Source organism: Symphodus melops, assembly GCF_947650265.1.
Source record: "Symphodus melops genome assembly, chromosome: 3".
NCBI classification, from domain to species: Eukaryota; Metazoa; Chordata; class Actinopteri; order Labriformes; family Labridae; genus Symphodus; species Symphodus melops.
Genome location: NC_136693.1, coordinates 5,935,459 through 5,957,206, shown reverse-complemented (window position 1 = coordinate 5,957,206; position 21,748 = coordinate 5,935,459). Strand labels below are relative to the sequence as shown.

At 39.7% G+C, this 21,748-nt stretch overlaps 1 protein-coding gene across 2 annotated transcripts in view; it reads left to right on the top strand.

The window, feature by feature from the left end:
* Positions 1-13,533, top strand: part of trip4 (thyroid hormone receptor interactor 4) — a 301,289-nt gene extending 287,756 nt beyond the window's left edge. For both annotated transcript variants that reach the window (XM_079339406.1, XM_079339405.1), the window contains one exon: positions 13,210-13,533. In XM_079339406.1, coding sequence (XP_079195532.1) covers positions 13,210-13,274 — 65 coding nt within the window. In that variant the 3' untranslated portion in view covers positions 13,275-13,533. The remainder of the gene's footprint in view (positions 1-13,209) is intronic.
* The last annotated feature ends 8,215 nt before the right edge of the window (positions 13,534-21,748 follow it).

The following is a 21,748-nucleotide window of genomic DNA, read 5'->3' as shown; positions in this document are numbered from 1 at the left end:
GGAATTGCATAGAGGTGAGAGGATTTTCTACCGAGCAGATTCAAGTCTGGGCTTAGTGCAAAGACGCGCTCCATTCTTTCAATCTAGTACAAGGTACAAGAGGTGGAAGATTGCCTGAGTGTGTGCATTTGAGCACATATTCTCCTTTGTGTGTGTGTGTGTGTGTGTTTTATTCCTGTCGAGGATTGTTTGTTCCGTTTCTTTTCCCTCTGGTTAATTACCAGCGATGGAGCAGCAGCGGCCTACATTGCTAGTGGTGAAACACAATTAGTCAGTTGCCAAGCCGCTCTCAAAAAGGCTATCTCACCAACACACAGTGTCATCAGTAATCTAGTCTCAGCATAATCTAAATGCCAATGTCTATCCTCTGTGATCCATCTCCAGCCCACACTGCATTTACATTCTAATTAGATGTGGCCCCGGCCGCTTTATAAGGACCCTCTTTAATAACACGCCTGTATTCACCTTTTCAGAGTCCCACAGCGGCTGTAAAAAAAAAAAAAAAGCAGGCTACACTTTATATTTTGTCCCTTTGACATTGTGGCTACTGAGGATTTAAGGAGCTTTTTAAAGCCCCTCGGCACCCGAGTGTGTGCAGCCTGACGAGAGGTTTTCATGTCTCTCGAGGAGGACTTGTAAATGGTATTGTGAGAAATGGAGATGTAGTGTCAAAGAGGAATAAAACGCTTACATTAAACACATCACACTCAATTTGTCCATAATACAGCATAAAGGACATGTCATTGTAGCCCCTATAGGATTGGTTTTTTAAGCATTTGATTAAATGAAGAGTAATTTTCCTAGCATTAAAAGCAATGAGTGTAGTTCTAAACATTGTTTTTTATAGCATGTTTTAACTCTAATTAGAGCAGAAACGAATAATTATTCTCAATATGGATTTAGCCCCTTGTGCGTTTTGGGTTTCCCAAGTTATTGTTTTGTGAGTTAGTGAAAAGATAATTGGAAAAGGTCGAGCACAATTCTACAAAGCCCAAGCCAACGTGGTCAGAACAAATGATCCAAAAGCTGACTTAAAAGTGCTGGTTTGTGCATATTCAGCATTTCTGCTTTAACTTTTTCTGATTATTTAATCTGTAAATCAGTTATTCAACTTAGATGTTTTTAATTCCAGTCACAGTGTGTTTGTTTCTTTTTTTAAGAAAAATGTATTTTTAATTAGAAATATAGCATTATGGGGTTTCTATACAGTCAGTCCTGGTATTAGTCTGTTAGCTCATCAGTGTAATGCAAGCGTCATTAGCCGCTCCTTTCATAACTCAGTGGTATGAACACTCTTCGAGTAATCTAATTGGACAGCTGTTCAAACAACATGCAGTTGCGGGGCTTTCTGACTGTTTGGGGTAGCTGCCTGTTTTAAAATCCTGGTGGCTACATGACGCAAGAAGATTTGATGGAATTTTAACGTGAGAGGGACAAACATTTCCTTAATGACAGCCCTCCTTTTCACTTTCAGAAATGTTCCCTCGATGCTGGTGATAAGTCTAATTCCAGATTTTTCTCATCACCAGTGATTTTATTGCAAACATGAAAACAACAATGGTGGATTTTTACCAGCTGAGAAGATTACTGAGGAGACACAATTGGCACGTTGTCTCTTAAGTGATTAGCTGTGAACAAACATCATAATATTCAACTTGTTTGTACTTCATGTGCTCTGGAGCTAAAAGCTGGTTTTAATTCCAACAAGTCCTCCAATGAATATATCGACTAAAAAACAATGTAACTGCCCTCCCAAAAGGCACACTTATTGTTTTTTAATCTTCTGGGTTTTTTTAACTGGACATATTCAAGTATCTTCCTGAATTCCCCCCCAAAAAAATCAAAATTAACTACATTTTCTGATTTGGAGCATCTGTGTTGAGGGTTTCTTTGACAGAAAAATAACTCATAAAGGAACTTGGAAAGTCATTGACAATAATGATTGACCTACATTCATTGTTTGTAGGAAACGGGGAACAAACAGTAGTTTCCTCTATCAAAGTATACATCAGACTAAATCTTCCTCTGCTCTCATTGGACAAAGACTGATGGATTGCTCTCAGGCTTTGTCTTGTTTTGGGGCACCTGCTCTTATGGGACTGTCCTATCGCATATCGGTATCGGGTCCAATATTGACGTAATTTATGTATCGGACTGACGGCGCTGATCCACTTTACAGGTCAAGAAAGATGGTTTCAAGACTTTTCGACTCTTTGTAAGTGTCTCTTTGTATTCGGTCAGATACACAGTATTTCTTTGTGTTTTGAATCTCAGTATTTGTAGGATTAGTTAAAGTGCAGTGGATTTGTGGTATGACTAATGTGAGGTTGACATGGTTTGACAATCCTGAAACACTGAGTTAATTATGAGGTGAACTTTTATTAATTTTATGTATATTATTTATATCATATTCAAGACTTAAGCTTTGGAAAAGTTTACCAGAACACTGAGTTTAAGATCCACTTTAATAACCAGTCAGACTTTGAATGTTCAAGTTTGTTAAAGCAGACTTTTTGAGAATTCAATATGACTTCTGAATTATTCTGTATGCTCTAATGAACTTTGAGTCTTCATGGATAATGCATGATGGGCTGTAGTGATATCAGGAAAATGGAAAACGGAATGGGAAATGGAAATGCAAAACAGAGTGCTCTTTATCTTCAGCCAGTTTGAGACATCTCAGAGTTCATTATTACACATGGCCTCTTTTAGCCGATGGGGGTATCCTTGGATAAACTTAATTTCTCTTAAGTTTACATTTCATTACAGTTTAATGTACCATACTCAGAAAATATACATTGGTACAAATGATCACTTAAGAGAAATGTCAAGATGTTAAATACTGCATTCTCAGTAAGACGTTTAAAGAAAGCTTTGTCTTTTTTTATTCTAGCTGACGGGCTTAGAGTCATTTGAACACTATGGAAAATACACATGTGGACTGCTTCAAGTTAAATCCAAACCATGTCTATCTGTAGTAAGATGTGAAGCCAGAATAGTGGATTATGAGAGTAGTCTGAAGGTGGATCCTGCAAGTGAATTTGAAGTTTTCTATTTATTCAAGCAACATCCCACAGTCTCTCAGTTTCTTCCCTCTGAGATCTCGGTGGGTTGGAAGCAAAAACATTAATGCACAGACACAGTGCTGTGTGGAAATTCTAAATAGACTCATGAAACACTTACCATGTACTTATACATTAAACAAGAAGTGACACAGTGCACAGAACTGATTTAATTTATTCTGTAATTTATTCTGTCATGTGGTCTCCAGCTGACTTCTCCGTTTCTTCTTTAAGCTTCTAAGTGAAAAAAATCCAAACCTGATGACTCTGAGAACAAATCTACATGAAAGAAAGACTTGATAAAAACATTGAGTGTTTTACTCAATAAGAAAACATAGTGATCACAATCTGAATATGATTAGTCTAATGTTCCAGATCCAGATTTTTATGTTGGAAATATTTGTGGATAATTGTACAAATGTGTTACAATATGTGGAGCGTTGCCCATGGTGCTGTAATAACCCCGTTTAGATGCAGTCTTCTTCAGCTCACTGTAAGAGCATCCAAGAAAAGAGATTGATAAGCTGTAAGGCTCTGGCTCTGTTTTCAGGAATCAGTCGTGGCCTCAGGGGAAAGCAGCTCTCTGTTACAGAACATCAGTTGCAGGAAACTCCCGCTAACTGATAGATCTTCTTTTTCACTCATGTCATGAGTACAAGTAATTGTGGTTCAAAAGAAAATAAGCCAGTGTTTAACTAACAGCACTCTTCAAAGAAAGGGTCAGACATCAATGGTGGGGTAGAACATGTAACACATGGCTTCCAGAAGGATCTTCCGTCTGTTAGTTCATTTGTATTCAGCAAGAACTGGCGTGTGAGCAAACTCCAAGCTGAAGTGGAACATCTTAAAAAACGTCAGAATCTCCTTTTCTTCATCGGAGGGTTTGTCCATTGGTTGACCCTAACATTTGCATGAAAGGAAAATCAAGTAAAACGTTTTCAAAATGAGAGTTTAAAAGATAAGTGTTACATTTCGTTCTGCAAGATTCTCTCACACTCTGCAAGCCCTTAATTCATCGAGTAGTTTCTGCTGCTCAGGAGAAACAAGAACGAAACGATGGGATGCCATCCTTCAGTGGTCAGGCATCATGGGAGTAGTTGTCTTCATTGAAAATTGTGTCCATGGACAGGGTCATTTTCGGGTTTGTATATGTTAGACATTAGGCACTACAAACATGGCGGTTACTATTTTGGAAATCGTGTCTCCTCCAACAAAATTCTGGCTGATCCAGAAGTACGCAACCCTTGTCTTTGTCTTTGTCTAGCTGGTCGTCGTCATAGCAAATTCAAACTGATGAAAACAAGCCAGACGAAGCTGACAGTTACAAGACAGACAGGATATATAATGAGTTAAGCCTTGGCCTCCTGGCAAACAGCTACAACACTCCCACCTGTCAGTCATAACAGTCACCTCAGTAATAAGGCAAAACTCTTAGCTTTTAATAGAATTTTATTTTTAGAATTTTATTTCCCTCGAATGCAGGTAAATAAATCACAGACACCATTACCTTGAATAAAAACACGGATTTCACTGAGTTTCAATATTTTTTGGGACGTTTAGTATCCAAACAATTGGGATATTGTGAATACACAGCTCACCAAAATGGGTTACACTCAACCGTAACTCAAGTGTATTTATAATAGAAGCAAGTGAAGTTGTAGCATCAAACCTCTGATGAGCTGAATTAAACAAAACTGTGTTTTATTTCTTGTTAGTCAAACTTTTCTTGTGCACAAGAATCCAAAAGGGATTTAATCTTTCAAAGTAACATCTTCCCCCAACAAACACCAACATTCAGGCTGACAGCGGTGTTGTTATTACTAAAGGCTTTCTATGTTCAGTGTCTACAAGCAGCCGCAGAGCTTTAAACATGCATATAACTTCTGTGCCTTTAGTATTGTGCTTTGTGGAAGCTCGAAAAGGAAATGCAAGTTCATGAGCCAAAACAAGAAGTATGCTGAATATGAATTTCTCAAACTGAGTGAACTTGGCTCCGAGCTGTTTTGGAAACATTAATTCTGTATTTCCAGGTGACTAAATTGCTGAAATAAACTTTCAGTTTGGACTCCTGCCAGTATGTAAGTGATTGGCTGTTGACAGTCAGAGACTCCAAAATGTTCAGTCATGTCCAACATACCTTGGCTGACTGACTTTAAGCTGTTCACACGCCAGCTGAGCCCTCCTGAATGTGCAGCTTTACAGGAAACGAGTGTCTTTTTCAGGGTTGTTTATTAAGTATGTTTGCAGTGAAAATGTGGGTTTAAGAGGAAAGGAAAGACATTTACGAGAGCCAAGTGGCTACAGATTGGAGCCAAGGAACCAGGTCTGAGTGGAGAATAATAACTGAGTTGTGGCTTTAAATTTGTCATTACTATAATTACACACAATGTCAAGCCAACATTATAAATCCATTGTCAACATCACTCCTCAAACATTCTGGAAACTGAGCCATAGTCCAGTGATGTATGCATGACGTTTTTATATTTACCAACATGAAATCAATACATACTGTATACTGTACTGTACTCTCAGTTCACTCACACACAACTGAATCGATTACTGACGACAGGCTTCACTTACCACTAAATAAGCACACTCTGTTTTGAAGCTCTGAAATGTGGAGCTTTTTAGGATCTGCAGCGGTGTCCATTTTTTACCTAAGTAAAACTTTATATAGCACTTTTAAAACACTCTGTTACAAAGTGCTTCACAAAAAAAAAGCTATCAAACAAATCACCCAGTGAGAAAAAAAGTACATAAATAAATCACAACGCCGAACAAGGGAAAGTTAAGATCAGGAAAACACACACACAAAAGTACGCACAAGAAAGGGTTTTAGTTACATGAACGCTTGTCTGTATTTTGTACATTTACAAAAAAATGTTGAACTATTTCTTTTTTGCCTTTATTACAATTATAGTTTGGTTCACATTTGTGCAGAATAGAATGAGATCAGATGAATTGACAAAAGGTCAAACCAACATCTTCCATTTGATGCTTTTTTAAATGTATGAAATGAAACATTTGAAGCATCAGTATAGCAGATATCAAATACATCCGAAGTAAAGATATTGAGTAATGGTGAAGTCAAACTCCCTCTGGCTTTGTTGTTCTGAGCACTGTGCCCACACTGACGGGACAGGGCTTCTTTCGTCTTGTTTATGCATCACACACGTCTTCTCCCCTCCCCCCCCCCACCCATTAAGGGAAGCTGTTTTTAGAGGAATCATGACGGAGTACAATAGAAAGAGAACCATTGGACATTTGGAAGAAATTGAAAAAAAAATAAAGGATATTCAATGAAAACAGTTCAGCAGCCAATATATCAATATGCGCCTCATCAAAGGCCATTGATTGAATCAATCAATCTTTATTTGTATAGCGTCAATTCATAACAGGCGTTATCTCGAGACACTTTACAAGAGCAGGTAAAGGACCTTACTGTTTGTCTGTTAACATTAACAAAAGAGCAGGTAACAAGACCATGCTCATCATTATGTTTACAAAAAGCAGGACCTTACTTATGGCTATATTACAAGAGCCCAGCTTTTTTTTATTGAAGTGGGAAGTTGTCGAGGAACACTCCTCTCAGAGTTTATACCAGCATGTCAGGATATTTCAACAGCTAACCATCGTCGACAGGCTTCACTCTGTAACCTGTAATACCAATATATACATCAGCGCACTCCAAGGGGGGAAAAACCGCTTTCAACATGTCAGCCGGAGGTGGTCTTCATAACTCAACGTCTGTACCTGACAATCTGACCGTCACACTCGCTTTCTGCTGCGGCTACGCAGGTGTGCGCTGGAAGGAAACAGTCAGAGCTTCAAACATTTGAGTCATGCACATTCTTCTCATTTCTACTTGTCTCAACTTTATAAGGTCTCGGATGAACTGAAACAGTCGCCTCTGCGCAGGCAGTTATCGAGTCATTGTGCTTTCAGAGAAGAAGCAGGAGGAGGTAGACTGTAATCCAATAGAAGTTTCAATCAAATGCCAGAGAGAGAGAGGTTCAGAAAAGATTCAAGCTCAACCTTCACTTAAACCTTACCCTGTGAAATCAGAATGTTTCAGAAAGTACTTACCACGCACCAGGGAATACAGCCACCTTTCTGCTCCGTTTGAGTGCCAGTTATTTTTTCTGTACGCTTTTTATTGAAGTCTTGTACCAACAGCTCCACACACAGTGGCAACGAGCTTCTCACTCCGTCTACAAATTTAACAGCTTAAATAAGAAATAATGTGCAGCGTAAGTTTCCTGACATGGTGGGGGTGTTTGTTTGGTCAAGTGTTGTTATGATTTTGTTAACTTTACATGTAGCTTCAGGCTGCTGTCGCCACAGTTTAATGACCTTTTGTTTTGAAAAAGCTAATGTGCTAATGTTTTTGTTTGACAGTAGATTGCTATAAAGGCAGAGTTCATGAAATGAACTGGTACATCTTTAGGTACCCTGATGTTGCATTTAGAAGCCAAGTACTGATGTCCAGTATATGTCAGCAATTCTAATTTCTCCAATGAGGACATTTTATATCAACAACCATTTTAAAGTAATGTTTTAATAGATGGATGGATATTAAAAGATAGAGAGAATAGGATGAGATAAGTGAACAGATTTACTGACTGGTACAGCAGATAGGGTGAGGTACATGTCATCGGTAATGTTGACAGGTGACCTCATTAATCAGTTTACTATAATAGCCATCACTTCTTTTTTTTGTATGTGAAAAAACGTCCATTACTTGTCAAAAACGTATGTAGTTATTTAAAATAGTCAATTACACCCTTTAAACAGAATATATTAAACAAAACCAAACAAACCATAAGAAGCTATCTAAAAGACGTTGACATCTCGCATAATGAGCTGATAGCAGATCAAATCTATGTTCTAGTTTGCATGTTCTTTCAGGGGCTCGGACATAAACCAGTTATCACCATGTCCTCTCTACTCCACATCCGCCCACAGACCAGCATTACCTCTGCTGTCTCCCACTTGTCAGACACTGGTTTTCTAGCGAGTTGTGATGAACTGTCATGTGCGTGACTAAACCGGTTCAACAGTGCGCCGTTGGTTTGGAGAAATCACTCAGCCATTACAGCCCCTCAGTGTCTGTGAAAACAGCTCCAGGCAGGGCGGTTTGGACCAAGAGATGGGGAGAGACTGTTTTCTCTGCAGCGGGGAAGCATGGTTCATGCTTGTACCTAACCCCTTGCAAACAGCATGCCAACACAAGTCGCAAACAGCACCTTCTCTATCCACTTGTAAATTCAGCCGCTCGGCAGCACAGGAAGGGAATGTAAATTAGGTGTGACTAACAGCGAGATGGGAATCCTGGCAGTTTTTCCCCTCCTCTCTTGCTGTTCTCCCCTGGCTCCCGAAGCTTTTGTACACAACCACTTTCCCGCAGTGCTCAAGGCTGTCAGCTTGGTTTCACATGCAGAATGACTTCAGCTGGAGGTGAACTAAGCCGAGGATAGATAAGGGAAATATGATAGAAGGGCAGAACTGCTGATCTACTGCTAGAATGAAGACATTTTAAAAAGAATCGTTTTGATCTTAAACTAAGAGTCCTTTTCACTTCTTTAGCTTTACATCATGAGACGTACCAAATGCAACATCAACATCATTTTAGAGGTTCAGGAAATCATTTTATTTTAGTTACTTTTATATCCATCCATCCAAATGATACCAAGATTTCTGGGAAATGTAGAGAAACTCCAGCTTGTGTACGCCATACCAAAAATATTTGTGTACATAAGAGATATCACTACTCCTGAGTTTACTTATAAAATTCTCCATGCAGTGTAAAATGAACTGCTGGAATAATTAGTGTGCCTTCCAATCTATTCCTTGGCATCATGTTGAAAACAAACCATTAAATCCTGCCTCTTCGTTTTGGATTGTTACAGCTTCTTCTTTTTTACTCTGCACTGCTTCTTTCTCTCCAGGCAGTGTACTTGTGATAGAAACAGAATTGGTTATTGTGAAAGCCCACTGGGAATCAATGTAACAGATACTGTGGAAGGTGTTACATTCAATCACAGAGCTGGTGTTGCTCCACTTTTAACTTTTTTCCATTTCTGTGTCATCATTTGTAGGCATGGAGTAATTTCCTCCTGCCAAAATGTGTCATCTGAAGGTGTACCAACATGTGGTTAGAGTGGATATGCAAAGCTATCCTGGGTTTATTATCCAAGTGAATTGGGACTAGTGTGTAATAAAAAGATGCAATACAAATCCAGGCTTTTTTATTCTCCAGTGCGTAGGAAGTTACACTCACAGAAAGAGAAACAGCAACCAGACAATTATTCTTGTGATTATTATTGCAAGGAAGTGGAAGGGCCTTCATGTTATTGATGTCAGGGAGAATGTCAATGAACCTCTATTTCAGTCTAATAAATACTCTTTGCACTGCTGCCCCTGGATTTTCAAGGGATTATCTCAGTGCGCTTTCTATCAGCAATGAACTACATTCTCCCATTATGTGTAATGGGAATAGTATGCATGCACTCTTATGAGTGACTGTGTAAGGAAGGTATCTAAGTGCGTTGTATGCATGCGTGTGTGTGGCTGAGTGTGTGTTCAGGGTTTTCATTACGGTCTCTATGATGGAGAGCTAGCCCTGTGCAGACAACCTGTGCTTATTTTATGGCCTCCTCCCCAGCTGCAGCATGAGGGCAATAAACCTTTCTCCAGCAATCTCCAAACAGTGCAGCAATCAATGGGAAATTATCTCAGCCAATCGATGGGCCAGCCTTTCTATTTCTCCGGCTCCCTACCTCTCCTGCTGTCCTATCTGTATCCCTTTCTCGTAGCCTCCCCCTCCCTCTCTCCTTCCATCCCTTCTGTCTCATTTTTGCTGTCTCTCTGTTTTTTCCACCCACTCCTTCACTACCCCCTCCCCCACTTTCACTTGCATTCCCTCCAGCTCTCTGGGCTCCACAGCCATACTCTGAAATGCGACAGCTCAGCAGCTCCAGAGCCATTAACAAAAGTCGCCTTCACCCAAGGAATATGTAACAGTGGTGGATTGTCTTTCCTCCAGTCTGACTTGTTCATTCAACCACTGGGTACTTCCCCTGACAGTCATGACAACAAGGCCCACTTTACTGTACAGTATGTGCATTTCTGTTTCTGTTGCCCTTGGTGGCAAGTTGAACAGGACCTTGTTTTTCTCCATGTTGGATACATTTTTTCCTTGGACATTTTCTGAAGGGAAATTCTAGAGCTTGATTTCTGCCTATGCAAAAATATGAAGCTAAAATGATATGCTTTCTAACATTAAGCAATGTAAAAACTCCAAATATTGCAATGGTATCAGAACTGTTGTGAAAGTTGGGGTATACTTACACTAAATTCAGTGTTTACCTTCCAATCCAAGTCAACAATACAATAATAACGTACATGTTTTTATAGGAACAATGCCATGCTTGACCATTTCCATGTGAAAGAGGTTGTTAGAAAAATTATAACTCTGCAGATCCTTCAAAACTCTACAGAGCTTTCTTACACTTCAGCCTGTCTGGTTTTCCAAACCCAGCTGTTTTGGTTCACTCTTAAAGCATCATTTCAACCACAGCAGGCGCTACTTCTCAGTGAAAAGGCTCAAGAACCAACAAAGCCACTTACCTAGCAATTAATGGAAGACAGTCCCTGTGAGCAACTCGGGAACTTAAATGGGCACAAAGAAAGAAAAGACCAAAATACGTATTTAAAAAAGAACATTTACCTTACAATTGGCTGCAATGAAATTGTATACATAAATATGTTGACTTATGTCAACTAGAAGTGTAAATGAACAGTTTAATAAGGTCAAGTTGTTTGCTAGGAGTGCTAACTACTGATATCAGTGGATGATAATGCATCTTTTACAGTTGGTGGATTTGGTGAAGCCACAGACTATTGAGCGCTGTTATTATAAAAGAACATTTGTACGTAGTATGACAAGAAATGTGTTATGTTTTTGTACTACAGTGTGGTATATATAAAATAGTGTAACACGGAAGACATCAGATGTCAAGCCACTGGCTGGTTTGGAGATCCATAGTTACTTTTACTTTTATGAGTACGTTTTTTCATATGGAAACTAGTAGACTTCGTAATCTGACAAAATTTCTGGAAGATAGAAAGATAATTAAGAAACTTAGTTTTCACAAAAAACGACAAAGTGACTTTAATATTTATTTTTCATTCACACTTTTGCGCAGACACGCAACTTTTATCAGTAGGAAAACTGAAAGTCTACTTTCAGCTATGTTGACTCTGGCTGCCTTTAGCACTACTCCCAAAAGAAAGCAAGAATTATTCATTTCTTTTTCATTTATTTTATTCATGTAATCTTGGATATAGTTCTGGCAGTGTTCCCAAAAACTTCCCGAGTTGTTTCCATTCCTAAGCAGCCCTTTCTCCTGGCAGAACAGACGGCCACTGACAGCCATTCAGGCATGCTAGGAAATGTTGAGCAAACAGCACTTCTCCTAAACACCTTGTTTATGCTGCTACTTCCCACAGAGTTCAGCCATAACGTGACAACATGAAAAGAAAGCACAAGTGACAACCACCACCCCTGCCTGTCACACTTGTATCATTCTTTCCCCTGTCTCAGCCAAGGGGAAAGGAGCCAGCTAATGTAGTGGTTTGACAAGCAGGAGGCCAGCGTTGGGCAGATACACACAGGGTTGTTATTTGCCTTGCAGTTAAAGAGGGTCAGCATGGGTTATCAAAACCCAGCAGAGGTTGTTGTTGCACTGAAAAGGATAAAGCAGCAAAACACAGTGAATGAGAACAAGCTCCAATTGACACTTTTAATTTGCAATTGATATTGTCAAGGTCTTACAGAAAGAGGGGGAAAAAAAGTGTTAAAGTAGATGAGGAGGTGAGCTCCGATCAGTAGCTACAGGGGTTTTGTTTATGCACCATAGCTACAAGCATTTATATAAATAGCAACCTGACAAAATCCCGCTTTGACATTCTCAGCTGTTTTCATCTTTGTAAGCGTCTCATCAGAGGTTCACATGAGTTAGCAAACAGCAAATTATAACCATGGAAATTCTCACAACAACGGAGGCTACTGTTGGCAAAGTTAGTCGGCAAATCAGCAAGTTCATGCAGGTGCTGTTTACTGACTCAGCCACAAAATCCACATGTATTAATAAAAGAATACCTGACTGCTATGTTCTTGGCAGCCTTAGAAACACACAGATATTAAAATGTTGTCGGCACATTAAAGGGAACAGCATTGAGAAACTGTTGGTGTTAAATTGTGGCTACTAATAAGAGCACTTAAACATTATTCAACATAGTTTCAAACCAATCAATCTTTATTTGTCGAGCACCAATTCATAACAAATGTCATCTGAAGACACTTGAGGACACAAAAAGAGCAGGTCTAGACCTTACTCTATTAAATGATTTACAACATTCATCCACCATTAGCACAGCGCTAAGCAACGTTTGACAAAGTCACAGTGGCAGGAAAGAAACAGCCTTCAAGAGGCAGAAACCTCGAGCAGAACCAGACTCTTCATGGACAGCCATCTGCTGAGGCTGTGTTGGTGCTGTGAGGGGATAGATCAGTTCTGCTGATTTGGAAGGAACAAATGAGGCCTCTGAATACACACTTTATACAGAGTGATACTTGTTTTCCATTTCAGTGTTCGTTGTTATGCTGATGATACCATCCTGTATGCTATCTGCTGCAGTGCAAACAAGGCCCTCCTTATTGTTTTCAACAATAAAAGACAAAATGTTCACAAAAGGAGAAAGCTTTATATTCCAGCTCTTACTATTTGCCTTTATTAACTGGAATTAAAATACATTGTATTTGTCTTTGTCATGAAATAAAAGGTCTCATTGGCCTTTTGCCTCATCATCATCTCTCTCTCTATCTCTTTCTCACACACACACTCTCTCTCTCTCTCTCTCTCTCTCTCTCTCTCTCTCTCTCTCTCTCTCTCTCTCTCTCTCTTTCACTCTCACCCAGCCTCTCTCTCTCTCTTTCCCTCCGCTGTCTCTGCAAGGCCGTCTCTAATCAGCAGGCCTTGAGCTCTCAGAAAGGTCACTCTGTCCCTTTGATGGTGTTTTGATTCATCCCTTCCTCTTTTTCTCCCCTCCCACTCTTCCCTTTCACCTCCCCTCTCTCTCACAGGGAAACTGGAGAGTCAGTACCACCAGGGTGCCAAGAAGGGGCTGGTCCCGTCAGCTGCAGAGTGATGTCAGAGGAGCAAAAGATCCGGGAAAAATCTGCTCAAACCCAAGAGAACATGCAAAGTTATTGTCTCATATCTCCACATGTTTCACTGGGCCATTGCAACATATGATGAGAAGTTTGGTGGGTTTTATTTTTTGGACTTGTATTTACCTGTAAAAAAAATGCTTAATGGAGACAGTAGATATACATTCATTTGTAAACATCTTCACACCGATTCTCTACTTGATTGTTTGCATAAATAAATAAAAGTTTCAAATATGACTTGTGCATCTCTTCTTTGATTCTCGTGAAAATGTAATGTGTCAGAATGAAAAATGATGAATGCGCTTTCTTAAAGCACCATAGATGAACAACAACAAAAAACTAGGTCATGGTTCATTTACCCATCACCTCAGATAAAGAAACATTGAGCTAAATCTTCAATCTAAAGCCAAAGAACTGGATGAGAAGCGCTGCCTTGCTCTCTTTGTCACCATCAGCTCTTACCCTCATACCCAAGTCCTAATTTAGACCAACAATGGCTCAGTGTTAAAAAACACAGCTAACTCATTCATTTCAGTGAGACCATTGCATCTGCACAGCAGGAAGGGTGATGCAGAGTGTTCCAGCCAAGAAATGCAGTGCCGTCAAGCAAATCACCACGCTCATTATGCACATCAGTTTAAACCTACGTCACCCAGCAACACACTGTTTAGCTTAATCAAATACATGCATGTGCAACCTTGTAGCATTTAGCTAATTCTGCTGATTACCTCTCAAGAAGCCTTTAGTGCAAACAGAACATTTTAGAGGCCATAAAATGCAATACAATACCTAAGTCTTGGGTGTCTGGAATGGCATCTCCTCTAGTCTTTAGTAACTTTAAGGTCACACCAGCACAGAGGAGGAAACACCCCCCCCCCACATTTTTTGGCTGCAAGGATACTTTTGGTCTGAACAGCATTGGTTAACTGAGTTGCATTCGTGCTTTCTCCTCACAACCACAAGAGTTTCAAACCTTAGTTTAGTGTCTTAACTGCACTATTGTGGCATATACTTGAACACTGGTTTCAGCATGACTTGTACAGTAGCTATTTGTCATAACGTTTACATTGTCTTGATAGTTCAAGTTTCTTGAGGTAGAAAACACCAGCTGAAGTATAAATTGTTTGGTCCATGCTGAAAATTGAACATTGTCTTTATAAATTGCTAAAGCTGTATAAGTACTGACACAATATCTATTCTTAAATATTCTCCAGAGCAGCTGATAGGCATTACTTAATTGTGTCATCAAAAACAGTATGCTAGTAACTTAAATGAGTACATTTTTGAAAACGTAGACCTTCACAGCTGGAGCAGTTTGAGGTTCAGTTTCTCACCCAAGGACACTTTGATATGTGAGAGCTGGATTTGAACCACCGACCTTCTGAGAAATGACCAACGCTAACTCTGAGCCCCCGCTATATTCACCACAAAGTCACCACTTTTAATAGAATCAACAAAAATAATGCTCTGAAATACCCTTAAAATGTTGTATAAGAGATTTCAGTCTGGAGTGCATTCACACCTGTATTTAAAGCTTACATTCAAGTATACCAAAATGCATTATAATGTCAGGTGTAAACAAGGCTTTCACTCTTCCCAGGCGCAATAATATACACATGATGTGCACTTCCTTCATTCAGACTTCTTAAGAGTCCTTTGTGCTGACATTGAAAAGCACACACGGTTTTTCATACCTTTTATTATAAAGTATTTCCCCTGATTCAAGTGCTGTTGTGACAGGCTTCTATTGATACTCTGCCAGTGCAATGTTATTTTACGTTACGTTTTACCTGTTCTCACATAACTGTGTTTATTCCCCTCCAAATGTGTAGAGTGGCTTTTCCACTAAGCTGTTTCTAGCCTGAGGGCGTATTTCACCACGGTTTGAAAAGCATAGCATGAATCACCAGCACACACACACACACACACACCCATCCTGAGTTGCTATGTTTTTGCCTGTGCCTGGCATTGTAATTCGCTGTTGATTAGCTTAGATTTAGTCTTGTTTGAGTTGCAGATTAGCTACAACTCTGCGCTCCACTCCATTCAGCATGAGAACGCATAATTGCACAAACCCTCCCGGTAATCTCCCACCTAGAGAATGTAAGAGGTCTCTTTTGTAAAGTTCTTCCATAGAAGGTGGGTTTTCTCAGAGAGGCTGTTTAAGAATGGACTGAATCAGCCCCCAGTGAATCAACAGAGACAGCTACTTGCCCTGTGGGTGGTTTTTCTTCTGTCTTCCAGATCAGTAGCATTTCTCACGATGAAAACAGACATCCAAGTTCACATAAACAAGGGTTCGTAATGCTGAGCTATTAAGCACACGCAGTTTTAACTAAGCCTCTTTAGATAAAACCATAAGATCATGTGCTGTTTTTGAAGCACAAAAGATGTTATGTACTGGAGTAGAAGCAATGCTCTTCATGAGCCACTTGCATATTAAAAACGATCCTCTCAGAGCTGCAAGAGAGGTCATGTTGGCAGCCAACCTACCGGTACATGTTTTTAAGAGAACAGTTTGACAAAAACAGGTTTCTCACTTCTTGGCAAAGACTGCGATTAGAAGTCTAATACAGTAAGAAGCAAAAGCCAGAAGCAGGTTAGCTTAGCACCAAAACTGCAAATGGGAGCAAAACAACTAGCTTACCTCTTTCTAAATGTAACATAATCTGCCCGCCAACATCTAAACCTCCCAAATTACAGCTCATTTCTTTTCTTCTGGAAAAAAAAACCCAAGTGCAAAAACACCAATTTACCATTATACAGGGGATCAAGTGCTGGGCTGTTTCTTGTTCGATGCCTCTGCTTTTTGCTTAGCAAATTCTCAAAAGAAAAAAATATTCTGGCACAGATGTCCCATAAAACCACAGATGTCGATGGTCCACTGACCCTAGAGGTGCTGGTATGCAGATTCAGTTACCTATGGTCGGAGCCTCGCTCTGTCAACTGTACCTTTGTTTTCAGTCTTAATGCTGAGCTAATTGGCTGCCGACTGTATTCATCTCTGAGAACTGTAAACGTGAGCTTTTTCTTTGGATCATGGCGTAGCTCTATCAGTGGTGTTTCCATGTTTGGTCAGTGTGCCTGAGGCAGTTTCTGCTTCATCACAACCCAACCACCCTTCTGTTAATGATGCCAGTGGATATGTATGAAGCAATGTAACAAGCAGGTTGCGTCCAGTTTTGAGAACCAGTAAGAATTCTAGCAAACATTCCTGTCACTATCCATCTTTCATCCAATTAGCAAGGGTTTCAAATACGGTTAGACATTAAAACAGCAGAATTTACTCTGGCCTGATAGAAAAGATGCCTGTCTGAATTTCCTGATTGAATTTAAATGCAATTGACTGCAGTCCAGAAGTATGCCCTCTTCACCATCAAGCCAAGTTTCCAGTTGTAGAAGCAGCAGGACCTTTGTGTGCTTGCTGAGAGACTGATTGGACTGAGGGCGCGAGGTCCCATCCCCCCCGTCCCCACAGGCCTGGAAGAGAAATTAGGCTATAGAGTACTTTAGAGGAGGTGGCAGCAGGCTGGGGAACAATACAACCTGGGAACGGCTTGTGGCTCATCCATCTCCTAATGTGTGACAGACTGCTGCCTGTCGAGGCTGGGAGGAAGAACAGAGGAAATATTTCAAGATGGATACTGTCAGTTGTGGTTCAATTAAGATGAACTGACTGAGAATTGGTTTCCTTAAAATTATCACAGTCGTCCTTTATTAGATCTATAACAAGTTAATCCTCCACACCTAATCTACCTCAACATGTTCACCCAGCAAACAGGGAGTAATCCCTACACTCTGTGGAACGAGATACATGCTAGTTGACTGAAAAAATAAGAAAAATACAACAAAATTGCCCAAAACTCGTTTTGAGCTTCATGTGTGAACTCAAACAGTTTTCACCCCGACTTTACCTGGACATTTTCCCTGCCAGCCCTCTGCCTAAATGGCAATGTGAAGTAGGTGTTTGCCAATGTGTGAACGCAGATAATATTCAAGATTTTTTACTGTGAGTAAGATAGAGAAAATAAGTCAAATTGCATGTTACACTGATGTAAAGATGAACGTGTTTTATAGGATTGATTGGTCCACTATGACTGCCAAATTGGCTTTTTGTAGCAATCTGTTCATGTTGTGTCTTCCACAATGAGCCTCCCTTTTCTTAACAATATATTTGAAACTAATGTATTTGTGGAGCTTCAATGTAGGACAGATCAACGTTTTGCTAACCAAAGCTTAACACAAAGACTTGTAACAGTGGTTCACATCCTGTTTTTTTTTACACTTATCTGTCTTTGCAAGTATTGCATATAAACAGAGACAGCTGCATATAAAACATGTCCTGATCATATATCTGATTACCTGATGGGACACCTTGATTTAAGATTGAGAGTTTATAGAGTTTCTGAGTTGAGCCAAATACCCTCCCTGCCTGTCTTTGTTGTGTCTTCAGTGTTGTCATGCCTTGATGACTTTAGTTAGTCCGGAGGTACGAGAGGGGCCACATCTGAGCAGGGGAACTCAGTAACATTTGAAGGCTTTCATCCCTCAAGGCAAGTGAGTAAAACGCAGCAAGAGAACCCAGCCAGGATGTTTGTCTTTGATGGGAGGGCAACAGTAAATGTTCTGTAAAGGGTCCTTTTCCAACAAATAAATTAGTGTGTGCAAATATCAATAAATCTGCACAGTAACAAGACCAAACCGACTTGACTTAAGGTTTCTGGCTTGACAATGAAATGGTTTGGAGTCTTCGAAAGGAGAACAGATGTACACATTCAATGAAAAAATTGATTTCCTATCACAAATGGCTTTTACCCGCTGCCATTTCTAAAGATCTACTGATAAGGGATCAATTTAGTCCCTGACCTTTTGGCCTTAATGAATGGGGTAGTTGCTGTAACAACACAATTGTATTCAAGGATGTTTTAAGTTATTATCATGTCAATTTTCCCATCAGAAAACCCACGACTCACGCTGTGAAGTCTCCAGATAAAAAAGACTCCTGCGTGTTCTTATATAATGAGTGTACACAGAAAGCCCCCCCCCCCCCAGTTTGTTTTTACAGCTTCTATGAGCTTTTTAACACACATGACGACACACAGGAGGCATCAGGCAAGAGTCTGTCTTCAAGGCGTCTCCTGTCACAAGGGCTAAATCTGTGAACACAGTGATTTGTCAAGCTTTAGTCTCTTGAATATGTAAAATAGTCCCTTCGAGGCTTCTGTTTTCTTCGGAAGCAGGCACTGTAACAGATCCATAACATGATTACTCTGGATTAACCATTAGCATATTGCTATGTGATAGACGATAAATGCTAACCCATTTTTTTTTTTGCCACAGGCTTACAAAACCTGTTCTTATTCTCTGAGACTGCTGAAATGTAATAATGAGACAGATGGTTAGATATTTGATAAAACTGTTGAAAAATGGAGGAAGGCAAAGAAAAGGGTGCATGATTAAATCATCATAAAGATAAATCTTTCTTTCCTCATATGCTATATTCAAGATATGTTTTGCAAATGTCTCATGACAGGAATTATTTCTGTTTGACTAACTGGGTCAAAACCCAGTTAGTCCCAAATTGGATGTCTCATAGAAATTTAGAACATGGAGTCAAAAAATGCCTTCGCTTTCATTCTTGATCTAGTTCTTGTCTGACATGGGAAATAAATCATGTTGAAGAGGGAAATTATGACATTAACAATCTGTAAATCCCCTGTTTTTTTCTCTCTCTCTCTTTGATTTTGCCGTGTTGTGAAATATTCATGTCACGTGTTTGCCTTGAGTGGTGGTGGTCTGAAAACCACAGCTGTCTTAGGACTTGGCTTTAGGATAATCTCCTCAGTTAAATATGTACACTTGTATTGACTTTACTGTTCATTATTGATTCATTTCTTGGCTCTTATTCAGTCTCATGTTCAAGAAAAAGTATTTCTCTGAAGCTGATAATGCGTGTTGCATGACTCCCATCCATTAAGCACTAATGGTGGATACCTCAGATGGTGGTTATGCTGCTTTTACCAGACACAAACAAACGACAGGGTAAAGACACAAAAATAAAATACCTCTCCATCTGAATATCCCCTAACTGAACTATAATTATTCAAAATAACTTCCTCATTCACTCAGTTATTACCCTGTATATGATGCCCACTCAATGCTTTAATCAATAATGAGTCTTAGGTTTTGATTTCAGACACTCTAAATATCATCATTGTGAGAGGTCTCTCGATAGTTATTTATTACGTTTGAATAAAAGAGAACATTTTAGTTCTTCACTTGTAGATTTAAAAACACAGAATTGGGACACTTAAATTAAATAGTGGCATGTAGACGCATGTGGTTTCCAAAATGGTTTTATTTTCCACTACTCCCCAATAAGGATGTTCTGTGCGGAAGAAGAAGTCATATTTTATTGACCCCTGAGGGGAAATTCAGTTTTTATACTGTCATTGGACATGCAACACACCCGTAAGCCAGGAATACACAATCTGCACAAACACAATCCTATGGACATGCACTCATGGAGACATGTCAGAGTGAGGGACGGCACAGTTGGGGGTTTGGTTCTTGCTTAAGGGCACCTCTGATGTGCTCTGGGAGTGAACTGGCGCCTTTCCAGAAACCAGAACAATTTCCATACTAGGACATGAATTGGCGTCACCCAGTTCCACACACACAGGCTGAGCTTCTGCCACCCCGAGACGACTATAAACTGAGCTTATCTGCTAGATTACATAAAACAGCTTGTGACAGTAAACAATTTTCTCTTTCTTTCAGCACATTTGGTGGTTAATTACTTTTCACAATGCACTGCGGAATAATTTGAGTCGTGCTATTGGGTATAATGAATCCCACTATACATAAAAACATAACTTTAATAGTGGAGTAAAACCCTCTATAAATTTTACATATAGTCATAGTCTTTGTACAAGCAAGTGAGGTTTACCTTCAAGCTAACATCAGTTTGCTTGTATTTGAATACATCCTGACCGAGCATTAGCGCTGGCAACGTAGTTCATTGGAATCCAACCAATAGTAAACCAAACTCTAATCCAATAAGAGTCCAAATATATTAAGATTCTAAGTGGATCTCTAGTGACTCAGACTTATTACCTTTGGACCATTACTGACTTTTACTAAATCTACTAACTTAATTACTTTATTAATTTTGTTGCAATCCAATCAAAAAGTGAGACATTGTTTGGATTACAGTAGCAGATAGATCAACAGATCAGTTTGTTTGGCTTAACACATAAAAAACTACAAGTCAAAAGGCAGTCTTATTAGCATGGAGAATGGAAATGAATGGAGTAATGGTTAAAACTAGTTGATGAATCATTGGAATCTATTATTAAAGCTACTCACTTTATCCTATTACGTAGCTTAACCTTGGATTTGTACTGATGTTGTTTACATGCCTTCTTTATCTCTATGTTACTGCTTGTTTAAAATATGCTATAATGCTATCAGTTGACAGAGACCTTTCATTAGAACATGTGCTAAACAAAATGTCTCTATTAGATGGGTCTCAAGGTTTTTCAGTTTTTTTTTAATAGAGTAATGGAAAGATGATCACACAAATGGAGCCAGCCTCTCTCTGATTCCACATGGCTGGCTGATTAGCCCTTTTCGCTGATGGAAAACACATGGAGTCCACACAGCTTGCTCATTTCAGCTTTGGGTTGGTACGACACTCAGAAGCTATAGAGCACTTGGTTTGGAGCCTCGAAGGATAGTCGTCAACAGAAATGTGTCCCCTGCAGTCCCCCACTCGCCACTGACTGTTATTTAGCTTCTCAATGGAGGCTGGCTGCTCCCATGGGAGGGCATGGGTTTGCTTGCCAGCAGGAATGCATTGGAGGCAATAGAGGAAGATGGAGTATGGGATGGAGGATGGTGAGTAGCTGCTCCTGCTCCTGCTGCTGCTGCTGCGTTTCCCTCTGTGTGAAAATGAGTCCATTAATTCAGCCCCCTCCCCTTGCTTCTCCCCCGGCCCTCCCTGTGCCTGTTGTCTCTGTTTGTTAGCGAGATGATTCCTTCTGTCATGTCAAAGGCAACATTATCATATTCTTGTTGCCTGGGAAACCAGAGCTGAGAGACAACGACTTAAAGCCTTCGCAGTGTTTGAAGCTGGTAAACATGAAAGGTTATCCATAGAGCTGTGAGGGTTGGAACCCAAACGTATCCAAGAGGATTTTATTGTGGGAATCATTTTTTCTGTGTCAGTGAGAAATTCTCTCTTGGTTGTTTGTTCATACCGGGTCAGTTCAATTAGAAAATGCCTTTCAAAGTCATAAAAGTAAACATTTAAATTCACACTGAATGATGAAGAACACGATTTTACCTTTTTCCTTTGTCTTACCAAAGAATTTCCAGAATTGAAGTTGTGTTCAAAGATGTCTAAAGAGATGTTTTGCACTGGCAAAAAGAAGTTGTATGCAGACGATAT